The 22254-nt window shown below is 35.4% G+C and overlaps 1 protein-coding gene across 1 annotated transcript; it reads left to right on the top strand.

Moving 5' to 3' along the window:
• Positions 1-13471: 13471 nt before the first annotated feature.
• Positions 13472-15105, top strand: LOC134856902 (enoyl-CoA hydratase, mitochondrial-like). The gene is made up of 4 exons (XM_063873196.1): positions 13472-13922; positions 14208-14528; positions 14807-14874; positions 14949-15105. The coding sequence occupies exons 1-4, from the start codon at positions 13490-13492 to the stop codon at positions 15012-15014; spliced, it is 888 nt and encodes a 295-aa protein (XP_063729266.1). The 5' UTR covers positions 13472-13489; the 3' UTR covers positions 15015-15105.
• Positions 15106-22254: the final 7149 nt, after the last annotated feature.

Here is a 22254-nt window from a genome sequence, read left to right as displayed (position 1 = left end):
AACTCTTTTTTTTTCAATTTTTGAGAAACTTAAATTTTTGAGAAAGACTTACATTTTCAATTGTTTTTTTTTCTGGAAAAAGTTAAGCTCAAATTCGAATTTTTGCGGCTTGACTTTTGATTTTGTTTCAAGTTCAGTTCATTTCCTGTATTGAAAGGAAGTTAAACCAACTGTCGAGCAGCAAAAGTAAATAGGTCACGAAGGATGTGATCGAAATTTAAACGAGTGTTAGTTTTCAGATTTCCCAGCGGAATCTAAACTTTATGTAATGATCCATTTTTTTCAAATTGAGATAATTTTACCAGAATAATTGTTAGTCGTAAATTTTTCTCGAAATCCGGAGAGCTTTAAGGCATATGTTTTCAAATTTCGAACATTGAAATTTTAAAAAGAAGTCAGCTTTTTGTTTCCTTGCGTTCATTGACTCTTTTCAAGCTTTCTGTTGGTTGTATTTAAAATAAGAAACTATGCTCACCTTTAATCAGTAAAAAAAATTCGTACAACGAGATGACAGTGTTTCGGGTCGCGTAGTCGTTGACATTCTGGTCTAACCGAATCAGTCAATCATTTGATAACCTTCTGTATAAACAAATAAAATTCAATCTGCTGGATTATGCAAAAAATCACTGCTTACGACGACAAAAATCACTGCTTACGACACCCTTCACTGCCTTCTCTACACTGGAAACTTTTTTCCTATAATATAGAGATTCTATAATATTCTACTCTGATTATATAGAGGTCATAGGTTCAATAATCTAGCCGGAATAAGTTCATAGGTTTAATTTTGTGTTTCTTTCTGAAAAACAGCTTCCCCTCTGAGTTAAGCAAACTATTTGTTGCAACCGGGTCTAGTTCTTTTTCCCGTAAAGAACGACGTTTTGAAGTTATTACACGTCATAATACTTCATTTACAGCCTATATTACTTTTTTGCAGCGCTCTATTAGTACCACCGTGTTTTTTCAGTGCTTTTGTAATCTATGCGTGGTAAAAAAAAAGTTGATACGTGACGTTTCGTCGCTTTTTCGTTTGTTTTTACTTTGTCGCTCTGAGATTCATTTAGTTTCATAGTTTTCCGTGTTTTTACAAGTCAACTACATCGCTTAGTTGAATGCTATTTATAGAGATTTTAGCGCTAAGGAGAATGTAAACTTCGTCAAGTCTGAATGTGGCATTTTTTGTTGAATATTTGTTCTGCTAAACTTGTCGGCTTCAATGCTCACCGTTATTCAGATTCAATAAGGAGTTAATTTTGACTCTGTATGTCTTGATGATTTTTTTTGTCAGGAAAAATCATAATTTTATTCACGCTCCGATTTGTTTTTTCGCTGTTTGGCGATAATTTTTTTTAAGTTCACTTCATTTCCTTTGTTAAATGTAAGAAATATACACTATTGAACATTAAAAGCGAGTATGTCACACAGCGTGACTGACTTTTTGCTTCAAAAATGACTTTGATTTTCTGTATTCGCAGCGGAATAAAAAACTACTTATTGATATCAACGTGTTATATTTTTTTCTTCGAAAGTTTTCAATCCAGTTTTTTTGGTTTCCTTGTTATCTTCCAACTGTATGTCGGCTTTAACTTTGATACATGATAAACATCATGAAATTTGACGCCAATTTAGGTTTTCATATGTTAGTATTGTTGGTGGCATTTTAGTTTTGCATTTTTCGAATGATTTTCCAGTTTTTCTGTATGTTTTTCAAAATTGTTCTGTGGATTTTTGATATATCGCAAGCGGCACGAAGCTCTCCTTCGCCTCCTAATGATGTATTCCGAATGATGTCGGTAACTCAGTTTCAGGAGTTTTTCGGCATTGGTTTTGGCCGACGGTTCTTTGCCAATTGAGTTTCTCCGAAATATATATGATGAGTAATAAAATAGTTCCCGTTGAAATCTGGATTAATGTTTTGTAATTAATTTACATTGGCATATTTTCAATTGTCAATGAACGTAGCGAAGACAATTTATAGGTCTTGGTGGTTTTTTTTTTTTGTTTTTCGAGAAAAATATTTGAAAATTGTTCAAATTTTTTTTCAGCTCATAAATACGAAGTGTAGCCTCGTGCCTTGGTTGCTACTTTTTGTTGCCACCGTTGAAAATGGATAGTAATTTTGTCTTCGAGTGTTTTAGTATTTTTTGTTTGTTCACCATGCAAAATCAGGTGCCACAAATGATCATTGGAATGAGTCGAGTGATATATAATCTTAAAGCCTTTTCAGTTGTGATTCGAACGAAATTTAAAAGTTTTCCCAGTTACGAGAAACGTGAAATGGTCTGAAATTTTCACATGCAGTCTAATTTCGATCAAGTAAAGCGAGCGAGGAGGTCTTATAAGACTCGAAATTGGACTAAAAGTTTTCATTCGATTTAAATTCGAGAAAATTTTAATTTTACTCCGGGAAAATTAGTTTTGGAAGCTTCTAATGGCAATAAAAAAATTTCTAAAAATTGAAAAGTTTTTTTTTGCAAAAAAATATAGGCCGATTTTCTTCATACTTTTTTTCCGAAGAAAACTGTTGTCAATTATGACAAATACGCGTTCTTGTAGCTTTCTCATCACAGCATGCTCAAAAAGACACTGATTTAAAAAAAAAACATTTTTAGTGTTTTCATGAATTTGGTCGGGGTATTCTGTGCTACTTGCACAGTAACACGCTATCATTGTTGATAGTTTTTTCCAAATATTTTTTCAGTTTTTCCTGTGCTTTTTTTAAATTTCTAGGGCTGCTTTTCCAAATATTTTCTCTGTCTTTCCTGTGCTTTTTTCTATTTCTTTTTTTACCGTTTTACCGCTTTTAAAAACATTTATAATAATTAAGAGCTTAAATTATCGAAGTTCAGTTTAATTATCAATTTAAGTTCAGTGTCTCACTCACATTGCATAATCGGTCCTGAGAGAGCATAGATGCTTTCAACGACAATAATCCACGACCAGGCCGTTTAGGGCCAGCAGTTGCGCAGATATAAAATGTTTCAGGATTGTCTTTGTGAGAGCAATCGAGTTATAATCGGGTACAATACTTTTTCCCATGAACAGTATTGATAAGATGACTCATCTCCTGGAGGCCACCCCGTTTTGGATTATATTTTTGAATTGTTAAAAGTACATGAACCTAGTGAAGTTTCTTGTAAGAGTCGTGATAAAGATTTGAAAAATGCATTAAATTTGTTCACGCTCAAGTTTGATTTTTCGCTGTTCGACTTTTTTTTGTTTTTAACTTCAGTTCATTTTCTTTATCGAAAGGCAACTCCCACTATCGAAAAGCCCACTATCGAGTGTAAAGGTCACACAAAAATGTGATCGAGTTTTACTATCTAATTTAAATTTTCAGATTTCCCAGCGGAATCCAAGCGGAGTGAATTTTATCAAAAAAAGTGTGAAACATTATTTTTTCCTGAAGTTCAAAGAGCTTAAAGGCCATATCTACTTTGAAAATCGTTAGTCCTTGCGTTCATTGACTCTTTTTTATTTTTTTTGGCTTAAAATGTTTCGGCTTGTTTTATCGGCTTAGTAGCCTCATATTTAGTCGCTTGTTGGGCAATTGGTCGATATTTTTTTGCTGAGGATGATTCAATAACTTCCGAGTATTTGATGTCTTTTATGCTCAGGTCTTAAGCGCATTTTTTGGGCTAAGCGGTTGTCTACCCAAGTATCGTCGGCTTAGTTACGGCTTTGGAAGTTTTTTTCTAATTCTAGGTTGAGGTCAGCAATTGTCCTTCAGGTCAGCAATTGTCGTCTTGGTTCTTCTAAAATGAATTTCATTCGAAGCAAATTGTGATATGAAAGTTTTGGTGTATTTATTTTTTATTTTCTTTAGACAAATTTTTTCTTTCGCCATGTTATATTTGCGATGTATTTAAAATGTTGCAAAGCTCAATTCACCGCTGTTTTTCTTTTTCCAGCGTAATAATGATTTTAATCTCCCTCTCCTGGCATTCGTCGGACAGGTAGATTTTCTTTGTGAGATGCATATGGAGCATTTATCGGCTCAACTATCGTCTCGAGTATTTTTGGCTCAGTTTTCGCCTCGTAAAATGTGTTTCAAAGCTTTTTTAACGCTGTCAAATCCTTCCTCGACATGTTTTAATCGGTAGGCCAACTAGCCGAAGGGCCAACAAACCGAAAATAGGATTACCATTCCAACACGCCGAAAATTAATATTGTAGTGCTGTATAACAACAGATAGTCATTGTTGTTATGCAATTGTTACTTAATTCTGATGTAATTTACATTATTCTGATGCATGCAATTTCGGCTTCAAGATATGGCGTTTGTAGACATGGCGGTTTGTTGATTATCCGTCGTTATACTCAAATGAGCTTCATTCTAACTAATTTGAAACATTTTTTTTCATACTGGGTTTCGTCTCATTTTCTTACGGCTACCTTTTTCTTTATTTTCTTTATAATGTATGGCAAGTGGCGCAATTATGTGTTTCCGTGTAGGCTCACTTTTTTGGAAAGTAAATTACGCTTACCTATTACAAAAGTGCAGATAGTTCGAAACAAATTTAAATCGATTGGCTTAGTTTTAATAAAAAATGGCTATAAAAATTGTTAAATTTGAAGAGCTGCATAAGCTCTTATACATTTTAATTTGCTTCCAAAAAATTCTGTAGTTTTTTGATTTTCTTGAATTTGGGCTAAAAGTTTTCTTGAATTTGGACTAAAAGTTTTCATTCGATTTAAATTCGAGAAAATTTTAATTTTACTCCGGGAAAATTAGTTTTGGAAGCTTCTAATGGCAATAAAAAAATTTCTAAAAATTGAAAAGTTTTTTTTTGCAAAAAAATATAGGCCGGTTTTCTTCATACTTTTTTTCCGAAGAAAACTGTTGTCAATGATGACAAATACGCGTTCTTGTAGCTTTCTCATCACAGCATGCTCAAAAAGACACTGATTTAAAAAAAAACATTTTTAGTGTTTTCAGGAATTTGGTCGGGGTATTCTGTGCTACTTGCACAGTAACACGCTATCATTGTTGATAGTTTTTTCCAAATAATTTTTCAGTTTTTCCTGTGCTTTTTTTTAAATTTCTAGGGCTGCTTTTCCAAATATTTTCTCTGTATTTCCTGTGCTTTTTTCTATTTCTTTTTTTGCCGTTTTACCGCTTTAAAAACATTTATAATAATTAAGAGCTTAAATTATCTAAGTTCAGTTTAAGTATCAATTTAAGTTCAGTGTCTCACTCAAATTGCATAATCGGTCCTGAGAGAGCATAGATGCTTTCAACGACAAAAATCCACGACCAGACCGTTTAGGGCCAGCAGTTGCACAGATATAAAATGTTTCAGGATTGTCTTTGTGAGAGCAATCGAGTTATAATCGGGTACAATACTTTTTCCCATGAACAGTATTGATAAGATGACTCATCTCCTGGAGGCCACCCCGTTTTGGATTATATTTTTGAATTGTTAAAAGTACATGAACCTAGTGAAGTTTCTTGTAAGAGTCGTGATAAAGATTTGAAAAATGCATTAAATTTGTTCACGCTCAAGTTTGATTTTTCGCTGTTCGACTTTTTTTTGTTTTTAACTTCAGTTCATTTTCTTTATCGAAAGGCAACTCCCACTATCGAAAAGCCCACTATCGAGTGTAAAGGTCACACAAAAATGTGATCGAGTTTTACTATCTAATTTAAATTTTCAGATTTCCCAGCGGAATCCAAGCGGAGTGAATTTTATCAAAAAAAGTGTGAAACATTATTTTTTCCTGAAGTTCAAAGAGCTTAAAGGCCATATCTACTTTGAAAATCGTTAGTCCTTGCGTTCATTGACTCTTTTTTATTTTTTTTTGGCTTAAAATGTTTCGGCTTGTTTTATCGGCTTAGTAGCCTCATATTTAGTCGCTTGTTGGGCAATTGGTCGATATTTTTTTGCTGAGGATGATTCAATAACTTCCGAGTATTTGATGTCTTTTATGCTCAGGTCTTAAGCGCATTTTTTGGGCTAAACGGTTGTCTACCCAAGTATCGTCGGCTTAGTTACGGCTTTGGAAGTTTTTTTCTAATTCTAGGTTGAGGTCAGCAATTGTCCTTCAGGTCAGCAATTGTCGTCTTGGTTCTTCTAAAATGAATTTCATTCGAAGCAAATTGTGATATGAAAGTTTTGGTGTATTTATTTTTTATTTTCTTTAGACAAATTTTTTCTTTCGCCATGTTATATTTGCGATGTATTTAAAATGTTGCAAAGCTCAATTCACCGCTGTTTTTCTTTTTCCAGCGTAATAATGATTTTAATCTCCCTCTCCTGGCATTCGTCGGACAGGTAGATTTTCTTTGTGAGATGCATATGGAGCATTTATCGGCTCAACTATCGTCTCGAGTATTTTTGGCTCAGTTTTCGCCTCGTAAAATGTGTTTCAAAGCTTTTTTAACGCTGTCAAATCCTTCCTCGACATGTTTTAATCGGTAGGCCAACTAGCCGAAGGGCCAACAAACCGAAAATAGGATTACCATTCCAACACGCCGAAAATTAATATTGTAGTGCTGTATAACAACAGATAGTCATTGTTGTTATGCAATTGTTACTTAATTCTGATGTAATTTACATTATTCTGATGCATGCAATTTCGGCTTCAAGATATGGCGTTTGTAGACATGGCGGTTTGTTGATTATCCGTCGTTATACTCAAATGAGCTTCATTCTAACTAATTTGAAACATTTTTTTTCATACTGGGTTTCGTCTCATTTTCTTACGGCTACCTTTTTCTTTATTTTCTTTATAATGTATGGCAAGTGGCGCAATTATGTGTTTCCGTGTAGGCTCACTTTTTTGGAAAGTAAATTACGCTTACCTATTACAAAAGTGCAGATAGTTCGAAACAAATTTAAATCGATTGGCTTAGTTTTAATAAAAAATGGCTATAAAAATTGTTAAATTTGAAGAGCTGCATAAGCTCTTATACATTTTAATTTGCTTCCAAAAAATTCTGTAGTTTTTTGATTTTCTTGAATTTGACCCATTTCCAACATTTTTATTGGAAATCTGCATGACTAAATGCCTAATTTTTAAAAACCTAGCTGAAGTTTTAACCATTCGAAAATGAGTAGAATATATTAGCCATCCAAAGGTTACGCCGAATTATCGATTAAGTTTCATAAATCTGTCATAAACATTCGGCAACTCCGATTTTTTTTTTGGGATTTTTTGTCTTAGCTGTTTTATGCATCAACGAATATCCAACCTCATCGGACTGGCTCTTAACTTCAAATAACTTCAGTTTTGTCAGCTGGAATCTGAAATCAAGAAAACACCTTCTTGTCGCATAGCAAATGCTTCTAGATGACATATCCGCATAAAAACACAAAATTATAGAAAACAGCTCGTATGACCTCATCAATATCAGTACCGATTTTGCCCTTAGCTTTCAAACTACTTAATTTCGGCTACATTCGATCTGTTGTTTAAGAATTTTTTGAATAAGTTCGATGTTCGCCAACATCCTACTTTTAGTCTGGCACTATCTGGGTCACTTTCGGAGCAACTGTGCTCATATTTTTCTTGCGAGATGTTGCGTTAACTAAAATATACTAGTTGAGATTATCCAAGAGTTGCCACTGTACGCAGAACTATAAGTCACAATGGTTTTTCAAAATCGGGCAAATATTTTAACATTTTATTGAAAATCACGACCGTTTTGCTTCGGCTGAGATTAAATTGGTTTAGCTTGGGTTTTTTGAATGCACCTTTATGGGGTCCTTCGCTGAAGTTGCGGTTGTGAAATAAGCGTCGGTATGCTTGTGTTAGTATTAATTTAAATCATGCATTAAAACCTGGTGAGACCTAGCTGGGTAGGGGTAGAATTTAAAAAACAAAAGGCGGGGTGATTCCATTCCTTCTCGGTGTTTCGTCCCTTGGGCATGCAAAGGCGGCTCTGGCTATTTTACGATATCCATTCTTATTTGATCAGCCTTGGCACTTTTATGAAGTTGCCTTTGGCACCAATATACACTAAGTTTGAGAGGCCCGCGCACGTCAAAAAACACTTTTTTTTGTGAATAACTTTTAACTAAGACCTAAAACCTGTGATGTAAAAAATGGCAGTAGAAAATGAAACATGTTCGTGATTTATGAGAGCTCAAAAAATCAATTTGGTCGACCTAAAAAAATGGTCTACAAAATTTTATTGTTTTCGAAAATCAAATCCCTTGAAAGTCCATGCTTCGCCTCCAAAGCATGCGTTAGTAAAAATTCGATCCTACAGATACTCAGAGACAATTTTATAGCCTTTAACCTCCCTAAAGCCGATAGTTTCTGCTCCTGGCTTACGTCGTTAAAACGTATTTTTATCGGTGCCCAAAAGTTAATATATTTTTCAGACAGTATCCATGAATGGTTTGTTTTTGAGAAACTCGAAGCGAGTGGTATCCACGGTACTAGGAAGAAACGAACCAATTTTTACATCCAAACCTATTTCTCTCAGAATGGCTTCCACGGAGTACAAGAACATCATCGTCTCCACTAAAGGAGAAAAGTCCAATGTTGGTCTTATCCAACTCAACCGACCGAAGGCTTTGAATGCCCTGAACACACCCTTGATAGGTGCCTTGGTTGTTACTTTTTGTTGCCACCGTTGAAAATGGATAGTAATTTTGTCTTCGAGTGTTTTAGTTTTTTTTGTTTGTTCACCATGCAAAATCAGGTGCCCCAAATGATCATTGGAATGAGTCGAGTGATATATAATCTTAAAGCCTTTTCAGTTGTGATTCGAACGAAATTTAAAAGTTTTCCCAGTTACGAGAAACGTGAAATGGTCTGAAATTTTCACATGCAGTCTAATTTCGATCAAGTAAAGCGAGCGAGGAGGTCTTATAAGACTCGAAATTGGACTAAAAGTTTTCATTCGATTTAAATTCGAGAAAATTTTAATTTTACTCCGGGAAAATTAGTTTTGGAAGCTTCTAATGGCAATAAAAAAATTTCTAAAAATTGAAAAGTTTTTTTTTGCAAAAAAATATAGGCCGATTTTCTTCATACTTTTTTTCCGAAGAAAACTGTTGTCAATTATGACAAATACGCGTTCTTGTAGCTTTCTCATCACAGCATGCTCAAAAAGACACTGATTTAAAAAAAAACATTTTTAGTGTTTTCATGAATTTGGTCGGGGTATTCTGTGCTACTTGCACAGTAACACGCTATCATTGTTGATAGTTTTTTCCAAATATTTTTTCAGTTTTTCCTGTGCTTTTTTTAAATTTCTAGGGCTGCTTTTCCAAATATTTTCTCTGTCTTTCCTGTGCTTTTTTCTATTTCTTTTTTTACCGTTTTACCGCTTTTAAAAACATTTATAATAATTAAGAGCTTAAATTATCTAAGTTCAGTTTAATTATCAATTTAAGTTCAGTGTCTCACTCACATTGCATAATCGGTCCTGAGAGAGCATAGATGCTTTCAACGACAAAAATCCACGACCAGGCCGTTTAGGGCCAGCAGTTGCGCAGATATAAAATGTTTCAGGATTGTCTTTGTGAGAGCAATCGAGTTATAATCGGGTACAATACTTTTTCCCATGAACAGTATTGATAAGATGACTCATCTCCTGGAGGCTACCCCGTTTTGGAATATATTTTTGAATTGTTAAAAGTACATGAACCTAGTGAAGTTTCTTGTAAGAGTCGTGATAAAGATTTGAAAAATGCATTAAAATTGTTCACGCTCAAGTTTGATTTTTCGCTGTTCGACTTTTTTTTTGTTTTTAACTTCAGTTCATTTTCTCTATCGAAAGGCAACTCCCACTATCGAAAAGCAAGAGTGTAAAGGTCACACAAAAATGTGATCGAGTTTTACTATCTAATTTAAATTTTCAGATTTCCCAGCGGAATCCAAGCGGAGTGAATTTTATCAAAAAAAGTATGAAACATTATTTTTTCTTGAAATTCAAAGAGCTTAAAGGCCATATCTACTTTGAAAATTGTTAGTCCTTGCGTTCATTGACTCTTTTTTTTTTTTGGCTTAATATGTTTCGGCTTGTTTTATCGGCTTAGTAGCCTCATATTTAGTCGCTTGTTGGGCAATTGGTCGATATTTTTTTTGCTGAGGATGATTCAATAACTTCCGAGTATTTGATGTCTTTTATGCTCAGGTCTTAAGCCCATTTTTTGGGCTAAACGGTCGTCTACCCAAGTATCGTCGGCTTAGTTACGGCTTTGGAAGTTTTTTTCTAATTCTAGGTTGAGGTCAGCAATTGTCCTTCAGGTCAGCAATTGTCGTCTTGGTTCTTCTAAAATGAATTTCATTCGAAGCAAATTTTGATATGAAAATTTTGGTGTATTTATTTTTTATTTTCTTTTCACAAATTTTTTCTTTCGCCATGTTATATTTGCGATGTATTGAAAATGTTGCAAAGCTCAATTCACCGCTGTTTTTCTTTTTCCAGCGTAATAATGTTGTAAAGCTCAATTCACCGCAGTTTTTCTTTTTCCAGCGTTTTAATCTCCCTCTCCTGGCATTCGTAGGACAGGTAGATTTTCTTTGTGAGATGCATTTGGAGCATTTATCGGCTCAACTATCGTCTCGAGTATTTTTGGCTCAGTTTTCGCCTCGTAAAATGTGTTTCAAAGCTTTTTTCATGCTGTCAAATCCTTCCTCGACATGTTTTAATCGGTGGGCCAACAAGCCGAAGGGCCAAAAAACCGAAAATAGGATTACCATTCCAACATGCCGAAAATTAATATTGTAATGCAGTATAACAACAGATAGTAATTGTTGTTTTGCAATTGTTACTTAATTCTGATGTAATTTACATTATTCTGATGCAATTTCGGCTTCAAGATATGGCGTTTGTAGACTTGGCGGTTTGTTGATTATCCGTCGTTATACTCAAATGAGCTTCATTCTAACTAATTTAAAACATTTTTTTTTCATACTGGCTTTCGTCTCATTTTCTTACGGCTACCTTTTTCTTTATTTTCTTTATAATGTATGGCAAGTGGCGCAATTCTGTGTTTCCGTGTAGGCTCACTTTTTTGGAAAGTAAATTACGCTTACCTATTACAAAAGTGCAGATAGTTCGAAACAAATTTAAATCGATTGGCTTAGTTTTAATAAAAAATGGCTATAAAAATTGTTAAATTTGAAGAGCTGCATAAGCTCTTATACATTTTAATTTGCTTCTAAAAAATTCTGTAGTTTTTTGATTTTCTTGAATTTGACCCATTTCCAACATTTTTATTGGAAATCTGCATGACTAAATGCCTAATTTTTAAAAACCCAGCTGAAGTTTTAACCATTCGAAAATGAGTAGAATATATTAGCCATCCAAAGGTTACGCCGAATTATCGATTAAGTTTCATAAATCTGTCATAAACATTCGGCAACTCCGATTTTTTTTTGGGGTTTTTTGTCTTAGCTGTTTTATGCATCAACGAATATCCAACCTCATCGGACTGGCTCTTAACTTCAAATAACTTCAGTTTTGTCAGCTGGAATCTGAAATCAAGAAAACACCTTCTTGTCGCATAGCAAATGCTTCTAGATGACATATCCGCATAAAAACACAAAAATATAAAAAACAGCTCGTATGACCTCATCAATATCAGTACCGATTTTGCCCTTAGCTTTCAAACTACTTAGTTTCGACTACATTTCATCTGTTGTTTAAGAAACTTTTGAATAAGTTCGATGTTCGCCAACATCCTACTTTTAGTCTGGCACTATCTGGGTCACTTTCGGAGCAACTGTCCTCATATTTTTCATGCGAGTTGTTGCGTTAACTAAAATATACTAGTCAGTGATGACCCTATTAACGTCGATTACAGAATATAATCCTCAAAATTCTATAATACTTTGATTATAGTATTCTATAATAGATTTCCTAAAAAATTGGATTCCAATTTTATCCGTTTTGCCGATTTAGTTGGTGCCATTTCAAACACTGAAGCAAAAACGAGCAAAATTAGGTAGTTATTGCAGATAATAGGATATGCAACGAATGTTATTGTTCCGACTTTCGATACGAAAGTAACGGAATATTTGTGCTCGGGTGGGTTTTTTTTCAGACAAATTTCGACTTTTTTACTAGCCATTTTTGACGGAATTTTTTTATATCATTCGAAAGGTATTGTTGTCCTGAGCTCAAATTTGAAAAGATATTTCACCTTCGATCATTTTTCGTAAAGTTACGGGGGTTTAAAGATTGCCATTTTGGCCAATTTGGACAATTAACGCGCGATATATTTCGCGCTATTAACGCGTAAGCGGATATTTCTTCCGTCTTAGAAATCGTTCCAAATTGGTTAAAAGAAGCTTATTTGCCATAAATGGTTTGTTACAAGGAGCAAAATCTATCCTTTTGTACTTTATATGGCGTGTGGGGGATGATTTTCATTTAAAAAAAACTTTCAAATTCAGAAAAAAAATTTCAATTTATTTAATTTCATTGAATTTTTTATTTTATTACGGCTCCATAAACCTTAAAACGCAGTCGGAACATTCAGGGCTTCGCCCTGATACGAGCAGTCTTGTTTTATCTGTAACTTACACAGTGTAAGCTAAAAGATGAGATTTCAAGTCTTCAGCCAATGAAATATTAGCTACTTTGATCAGCGCTCGGCAATAGCTGTGATTAATAGCGTTCTATTATAGTATTTCTATTAATAGAACAGACGTGTCAATATAGCGCATTATGATAGCCACGCTATTATAGACTATAATAGAATACTATAATCTGGTCATCACTGATACTAGTTGAGATTTTCCAAGAGTTGTCACTGCACGCAGAACTATAAGTCATAATGGTTTTTCAAAATCGGGCAAATATTTTAACATTTTATTGAAAATCACGACCGTTTTGCTTCGGCTGAGATTAAATTGGTTTAGCTTGGTTCTTTTGAATGCACCTTGATGGGGTCCTTCGCTGAAGTTGCGGTTGTGAAGTAAGCGTCGGTATGCTTGTGTTAGTATTAATTTAAATCATGCATTATAACCTCGTGAGACCTAGCAGGGTAGGGGTAGAATTTAAAAAACAAAAGGCGGGGTGGTTCCATTCCTTCTCGGTGTTTCGACCCCTGGCCATGCAAAGGCGGCTCTGGCTATTTTACGATATCCATTCTTATTTGATCAGCCTTGGCACTTTTATGAAGTTGCCTTTGGCACCAATATACACTAAGTTTGAGAGGCCCGCGCACGTCAAAAAACACTTTTTTTTGTGAATAACTTTTAACTAAGACCTAAAACCTGTGATGTAAAAAATGGCAGTAGAAAATGAAACATGTTCGTGATTTATGAGAGCTCAAAAAATCAATTTGGTCGACCTAAAAAAATGGTCTACAAAACTTTATTGTTTTCGAAAATCAAATCCCTTGAAAGTCCATGCTTCGCCTCCAAAGCATGCGTTAGTAAAAATTCCATCCTACAGATACTCAGAGACAATTTTATAGCCTTTAACCTCCCTAAAGCCGATAGTTTCTGCTCCTGGCTTACATCGTTAAAACGTATTTTTATCGGTGCCCAAAAGTTAATATATTTTTCAGACAGTATCCATGAATGGTTTGTTTTTGAGAAACTCGAAGCGAGTGGTATCCACGGTACTAGGAAGAAACGAACCAATTTTTACATCCAAACTCATTTCTCTCAGAATGGCTTCCACGGAGTACAAGAACATCATCGTCTCCACTAAAGGAGAAAAGTCCAATGTTGGTCTAATCCAACTCAACCGACCGAAGGCTTTGAATGCTCTGAACACACCCTTGATGGAGGAACTAATTGCTGCCTTGAAGTTCTTTCAAGCTGATGACTCAATCGGCTGCTGTATTATAACTGGCAATGAAAAGGCATTTGCGGCAGGCGCTGACATTACAGAAATGTCCTCGTTGTCGTTCCAGACTCACTACAAAACCAATTATCTCGGAGACTGGAGTGATATTACTAAGATTGCAAAGCCAATTATAGCTGCAGTTGATGGCCATGCTTTGGGTGAGCAAATGTGATGGTACAATTTTAGTTGTAACCTTATTTTTTCGTGGTAATATTGTGATTGATAGTGAATAAGCGCGCCTCTTATTAAAGGAATAATTGGTGGCCAATCGTAGCCGATGCTCACTCCTTGATTTGAGTGGAAGGCAACATGGGTCAAATAAAAAAATCTCTAACAAAATGGCATACAGAATTTTAATGTGTATCAATTCATGGAGGTGGACATCTGATTAATGGCTTTCCATCGTAGAAAATGGTAATAATTTTATTAAGTTTTGTTTTTAGGCGGTGGTTGCGAACTAGCAATGATGTGTGACATAATTTACGCTGGCGAGAAAGCCTCTTTTTCCCAGCCAGAGATAACTTTGGGCACCATTCCGGGAGCAGGAGGAACCCAACGTCTCACGAGAGCAGTTGGGAAATCACTGGCTATGGAGATGGTACTCTCGGCTAAGCGACTTTCGGCTGAAGAGGCGGAGAAGAAGGGATTAGTCAGTGCAGTTTTTCCCTCGGGAGAGTTGTTGGATAAGACAATTGAGACGGCAGAGAAGATTGCGAGCATGCCCAAAATGATTGCGATGATGTGCAAGGAGTCTGTCAACAATGGTGAGTGTGCATGACCAATTGTTTTTGCCCACATGTAGAAGAATAATTTCCTTTTTTAATCCCGGAAAGTCGAATTTCCACACGCGTGCAGTGAAGTCTAATCATGATCAACATCATCATATGGAAATTTAACTCACTTTAAATTCGAATGTCTTGGGAAATTGATAAACTTATTATGTACCAACAATGAGCAGTGTGCCCACTGTTTAAAACAGTTCTTGCAGGTTCAAGGTTGCCATTTCGAACCATCAAAAATAAATCATTTTCTGGTATTTCAGCCTACGAGATGAGCTTGTCTGAGGGATGCAACTACGAGAGAAGATTGTATCAGTTTTCATTCGCAACTGTAAGTGTTAAGGTTTCATTTTATTTTCAACCCATTTCTCGATGCATCACACCTCACTTTTGTTGATATTTCAGAATGACAACAAAGAGGGCATGACTGCCTTCAAAGAGAAAAGAAAACCAACATTCACTGACTTGTAAACTGAAAAACTGAATTCAACTCGTAAAGTAAAAAACTGAATGTTTGTAAGATGATTGATTCTATATGCATATGTAAAATGCAAATTATGAAATTTAACTTATTTCCGTTTATAATTTTTGTTTTGTGTAAAAATCGAGAATACACAGAAACTATTTTGCGAATTGAAAATAGTTCAGATAAGTTTATTTTCAGCAATGTTCGGTAATGTATTGCTAACTAAACCAAATCGAAGAACGTAGTTAATTTTTTCAGGAAAAGTCTTAAAATTTGTTGGGCGCAGAAAATCAGACGTCACGCTTCCGATACGGCGAAAAAAGCGGTTTTTCAAAATCTGTATAATTATTTAATTTGCCAACTCAAATATATTCTTTTAGTTCTAATGCAGCAAGTAAATCAATAACAAATGCCTATAATCCCGCATCAATCTGCTCACGAAACCGAGTCAAAATGATTAGTTCACCTTGCCGGCCGTATGTCATCGCTTTTAGCAGCAGAAGGTCATAACGCCTCCTATTTGTTCTGAGCCCCTCATTCTCGAAAGCTTGAACACCTTTAGCGTGCTGTCCTCTCAATGCACTGTTTAATATTACCAATTCGTCCCAGTTAGAGTGCGTTTAGCTTTTTTGTTTTATTACTCGCAGATTCCAACTCTGGCATGAGGATGGGTGGTACTATCAGCCTTTCAGTCTTTTTGTTCGAAATCATGCGAGTACCAATCGTCAAGGCGCGGATCCAGGAATTTCTCGAGGGGAGGGGGGAGCGGATTTTCAAATTTTTTTTGGTCGACCAAATTGATTTTTTGGCGTTTTTTCGGCGCGCGCTCTCCCCTCAAAACTATTGTATATTGGCGCCAAAGGCGGCTTTAGAAAGTTTTTAAGGCCAGTCATACAAAAATTTATCTTTTAGAATTGATACATGCTTGGGGAGTTCATTCTATGGAACGTCACTTAAGGGGGTCTTAAACTTGGGAAGTAGACCTCTCACCTCTTTAAATTTAAACATTATTTTGAATTTCATTGGACTTTATTGGGAGTTACCTTTTATTAGATTTTTGATTTGCACGATGCATTCACCCCAACTTATGATAGAGCAGGGGCGGATCAAGTTTTTTCTCGAGGGGGGAGGGCGGATTTTCAAAAAAAAAATTTAAATTTTATCGACTTTTTTTAAGGTCGTCCAAATTGATTTTTCGAGCTCTCCCAAAGCACTAAAAAGTCCCTGTTTTGGCCTAATTTTCTGCGCAGCAGGCTAATTTTTGAAAAGGTTTGCCAAAAAAGGCGTTTTTGAACACTTTTTGGAAACTTTTGACCAAAAAATTGCATTTTTTCTGCGCGCGCTCCCCCCTCAAAATTAGTATATATTTGCGCCAAAGGCGCCTTTAGAAAAACTTTAGGGTCCGTCACCAAAAATGGATATCCCAAAATAGTACAAAGGGGGACCATTTGGGTCGGCGGGGGGTCCAATCCTTGAGGGGGGAGGGGCGTCCGCCGACCCCCTTCCTAAACCCGCTCCTGTGATAGAGTGTTCAATCGTAAGCTCAACAGTTAAAGTGCTACATAAATTGTCTTGTTTTTAAGAAATCATGAAAAACTGCTTTTTGTTGCAAAAGGCCTGCTGTATATACATACTTCCGTAGTGGATAACTTGAATCAACTGTAAAATCCCACCTAAGCAACCTATCGCATAGAATGCCCTCCCCAAGCATGTAGTAATTTTTAAAACTAATGCTGAAAAAATAAGCATTTCAAATGAACTCGCAAAATTTAATCTTTCTGAGATTGTTCATAAATTTTTTTATCTTGATACACAATCAGTTGAATTGGCGTTTATTTATTGTTCCGATAATTTATCCTTGTTAGTAAGGTGGTATAAATTTCTCCTCGGAATTATCTTATCAAAAAGTTGCATTTTTTCCCCCTGAATCGGTTTGGGGGGATATTGTACGGTTGATCCGATATTTATAAAGGCAAGATTTTGATTAGGTACCATCAGTGGTAAAACTGAACATCATCCGAATAAGACCCTTCAAATATTTGCATTATTAAAACATTTTAGTGGCTTTTGTTACTTAAAATCAGGCAAATTTTGACTGTGCTTGACTTGTGTTTCGACTGAGCTCGAACGCTCGACCTATGTTTCTACTGTGTTCTACCTATGTTTCGACTTTCTCAACCAGAATTCGGTATGCTTTGGCTGTGCTCGACTTATGTTTTGACTGTGCTCGACCTATGTTTCAACTGTACTCGACATAAAATTTATCCTTCTCGACCTATGTTTTGAGGGTATAATTCGACTGTGCTCGACTTATGTTTTGACTCACTTGACCGAACTCGGGTATATTTCAACTTTGTGCTCGATTTAAAAATGCTTCCCGGACGCTGAATTTCAGTCGCAAAACTGCAATTGCTGGGCTTTCAAAGTCAAATCATAAGTAGAGCACCCCAACCCGGGTTTCAGGCGTACATCTATGAAATGTTATATTCAATGAATTATGATTATGTATTCCACGAACAACGGTTAAGCTCTTAGGTCTAATAAAGACCTCGGTATTCGTTTTACTAAAATATTACTGGCTATTCTACTCCTTTAATTGGTTTACTGTATTTGATTTACTCATGTATTTGGCTTACTCCTGTAAAATAACAACAAAAATTTGAATACACCAACTTCCATCTTATTCAAAGCTAAGTGTGAAATCAAACGCGTGACCATTTTTCGACGCAGAAAACGCATCACGAAAGAAAACGTCATGATGTTGCATAGCAAGCATTTTCTTCCAAATTACATCATTTAAGTAACTGTAGGAATGGTGATCCTAAGAAATTTTCGGCAAAGTAAAAAAAGCTAAAGGATTCTTACCTTGAGAAATGCATGCAGCATTATAAAGTTATTGAGAAGCACGTAGCTTGGAATTGAGTATATTGAGTAATCAATCCGATAATTAGAAAAGTTGCAAAGTGAGAACTAAGGAAGCTATTTTTATGAAACTCATAAGACAGATACTAGAGATTATTTGATGCCGGCATGCAAAAACCCTGACCCCTCGGACACCTCCTGTATAGGCGATAACAGTTCCTGGAAAAGTAAATAGCCCTATCAACTTCAGTATCTAGCGGTTGGAATGGTACCAAAGTTTAGTGAATCCGTACTTTCAGTGTTATGCTTTAAACAAATAGTCACCTTCTCGACTAACGGAAGTCGTTTCGCGGGCCCCAGTGAACGCAGGAAACCAAAGCATTGCGATATAATAGGTGACAAAGGACATGATGATGTATAAATTGAGCCTAAGCTGACGGTTGAGAAAACGCTTGGGAAAACAACTTTTGCCCCAGAAATAGGCAGTTTACGCCAAATAATGAGCAAAGTCATAATGGTTTGATGACGGCAATGGACGCTAGTTACCACCCCTGTGGTTAAAATCCCTCCTGCAGCTCCTTCCCGTGTTAATAGCCGTTTCCCAGGAAAAGGGATAATTGACCTTAAAATGCGATAACTTAGGAAGTAATGACGTTATGGAATGAAACTTGTTAGATAAGATCCCCATAGGTATCGTACCCCGAATCTGAAAATTTGAATCGGCGTTTTCTCAGGGTGATTTTTAATTGACCTTTGGAGGTTTTGCACCAAAAACGCATAAGGAACCTCGGAATTAACACGCAGAGTAGCCAGCTTTCCTAGCCCCAATCCTTTGAGACAGGATTTGGTCACTCTACTCAGCATTGGTGGTAAGTTTGTCTTTTGGGAAATTAATCAGAAGGTAAAACGATTTAGCTGCAAACTCATTATTTTGAAGTAGTGAATTGAGTAAAAGTGGAGTAGGCAAACGTTGGGCGGAATTAAGCTATGATAGCTGAGGTATTCTTAGAAAGTCACATAGACCAGTAACAGTAGTCCCAGGGGAAATCTGCAGTAGTATAAGCGCGGCACGGGAGTTGAAGCTCATAAAAACTATGATTGGGCGGGATTTTTACTTAGCTTCGCAGAACTGACTTTTTGGTACACTGAGAACCTATAAATGAAGAACCACGCTCCCCTGATAGCTAGAACGTCGGGAATGATAGAAAACAGATGGGCATTTTAGAAACTTGAAAAATGGGGCGAAATTTGGAAAGGACGTTAACCTAGAACCAGGAGGCCGGAGCACTAAAGCAATCAATAAATAAAAACCTTGGGGGCATGTTCAAGAAACCATAACCTGGATTAGAGGTGAAATTGGACTTGATGATTGCAAAACTTATTTGGAGATACTTATGGTGAATTTGGTATTCATAACTAGTGTCATCAGGGAAACTTCCGGGTAGGACTTTGCACAGGGGTACCAGAGTAGTTGTGACGAATTGTAGCGACGACCAAAACTACAGTTATAACTGAAACTCAAATAGCCAAACATAGCGAGAAGGTTACTCATACCCTATTTTAGGTAGAACAATTGTGATGTGAGAGCAAACGGTTAGAAAAAAATTCGATACTTGTGAGGATGGTGATTCTCCCAAGTGAGCGTGAAGAATGAGAGACAGATGACTAAGCTATTGAGGATAGCAAGAGTGTAGAGAGCAAAATAGAATAGCGTTAACGGTACGTTGAAGTGAAAGTTATCAACTGCCAGTTAGCAGTTGCGTTAATTGATTGCAGACCCTTTCCTTTTCATTAGATTATTAGATTATATTCTGCCATTTAGAGACTTCTGTATTTGAACTTACATTTGTCTGAAATTAATTACCATCGGAAATTCTTCCGATTGTGATTGCATGCAATCCAGCCACGAGAGCAGCAACAAAAAGGGGCAAGTAATTTAATGCACAAGGGAACACTTTGTGATGTTGTTAGGGGAGAGAGAGAGACAGAGAGCGAACCTATAGAAGCAATTCCATAAACCTATATTGACAATGAAAAAAAAAACAATAATTTTCAATACCTTTTACGTTATTAAAAGTTTGGCCAGATCTTTGCTTTTAGAATTTTTGAAGAATTTTTTTCAAATTCGAGGTATTCGAGAAGCAAGAGTATATTTGCCATTAATTTATATACCGGTGGTATGCACACCCTTGGGTGGCGCATACTATTAGATCAAATTATTTGCAATTAGTAAATGCTTTGATTAGAAAAACAGCAGTCGTGGTTTCTCGCTGATTTCTGTCATAAACTTCAGAATTTTTTCATAACAGAAGTCATAGAACAAAAACGTGATTGCTGTCGACTTAGAAAACTGCTGCAAAAAGAATAATTTCCATGGGCATTTTATGTGTATTCACCAACAAGTGTATCTGAAAAATCTTTTCATCACTCATATTGGCAGCGCGATCTTTTGGGTAAATGACTTTTCACGAAACTGTGTTAAAATTTGCATTAGCTTAGCTACGGTAACTAAAAAATGTGATTCGTTTTTAATAGCTACATTCATTCATGTTCTCAATGATCCATGATGTTCAAATAATCCATCTCATTTGGCGATATAGTCTCTGAGAAAAAAATGAAGAAATGAGTCAAACATTCCCCCGTTGAAAAGTTCATACGCCTTTGAAGGTGGAGAATCATAAAAGGAGACAAGGAAAACACGCAGACATACAAAGACCTTTGATTATTTTAACGGGAGGAATGTTTGTCTCATTTTCTACATTTTTTCCTCAGTATCTACTTCGCCAAATCAGATGGATTATTGGAACAACATACATTATTAGGAGGAAAATTATTAGGTTTTCAATTACATAGTAAGCAAAGAAAATGTTTCATTACTTTTCTCTACTCTATTGCTTCGTTCTGTTTTTTTTGTTTACCCTTGCAATAAGCAACGATATTGCAATCGGGAACTAGATTTTTCCCAAACATAGTTTTTTTTTCACAGAATGGTAAATTTTGTTGGAATGATAAATTTCAAAAGATGGTCAATTTCTTGAAAATTCAAACAAAACTATTTTCATTTAAGTAGTAAACAGGTGGAGTTCGTTTGGGGAAATGATTCTTTTTTAAAGTAAATTTCTTGAAAATTTTTTTTAAGAATCATGACTTTTGGCCTAGCTGGCGTCAGTTAATTTTCCGTTTATTTAATTGGCGATATTATTAGCTGGTTTTGTTTTCTATCGGCTTAATTTGGAAAGCAGTGACTATGTTGTGATTTTCCAAATTTTTTTTTTCATTGAAATTTCTGTAACTTCTCATTTTACCAAATCTGGGCTAAGTTTCTTAGTAAAAAACAGCAGTTGCTGTTTTTAAACGATTTTTGTTATGAAATACTTCTGATGTGTTTCAAAGTTTCAGATACATTTAATAACAAGTCATTGAAAAATAACGTGATAGCTGTCAACTTAATAAACGTAATAGTCGATTTACCACTCAAAATGTCAGAGGGATCTTTTGGGTGATTTTTTTCTTACGAAACTGCGTTAAAATTTGCGTTAGCTAAGCTACGGTAATTACAAATTTTATTTTGTACTTAATAGTTAAGACTCATCTCAACCAATTTCGCAGAAAAGGTTTGAAGAAGCTGAAGTTTGAAACAACTTTTATTAATGAGAGCTTAATACACTTGCAAAAAACTTGGTAAAACCTTCTAGCAAAAATCATTAATAGATGCGTTGTCTGGTGTTTGAAGTCTTTAGGTACACGTTAGCGAACCCAACCCTCTTTCTGTTTTTTTTTGTTTACCCATGCAATAAATAAGGGTATTGCAGCTGGGAACTAGGTTTTTTTCCATAAATCATTTTGTTCGAGGAATGGTATTTTTGTTGGAATACTTAATTTCAAGACATGGTCAAAAATTCAAAAAAAGGACTTTATTTAGGTAATAAACAAGTGGAGCCCGTTTGGGGAAGTTATTTTTTTTTTAAACAATTTCTTGAAAAAAAAAACTTTTTTTCGGATTCGTGGTTTTCGGCCCAGTTTCCGTCGGTTACTTTTCCGTTCATTTAAACAAAATTATTATTAGCTGGTATTGTTTTTCATGAAAATAATTTGGAGAACTTTGATTTTGTTTTGATTTCAGAGTTTTTCTACTTCAATTGAAATTTTTGTAGCTTATCATTTTAACGAGTCTGATTTAGAATTTTTTTCTTTTGTTCGAGTTTCTTTTTACGATTTCTGGCTTCTGCTTTTGTTTTTTTTTTTTGGCTTGCTTTTTTACTGCGTTTTTTGGAAGGCAAATATTTTTTTTTGGTAAAATCAAGTATTATGAGGATGTATGGGTTTTTTTTGAGATTCTTTGTATAACTTTTTCCTGAAAAATTAATTCACTGCATTTCAAGC

The sequence above is a fragment of the Symsagittifera roscoffensis genome, chromosome 1, assembly GCF_963678635.1.
Source record: "Symsagittifera roscoffensis chromosome 1, txSymRosc1.1, whole genome shotgun sequence".
NCBI classification, from domain to species: Eukaryota; Metazoa; Xenacoelomorpha; order Acoela; family Convolutidae; genus Symsagittifera; species Symsagittifera roscoffensis.
This window is presented reverse-complemented; position numbering and strand designations above follow the sequence as displayed.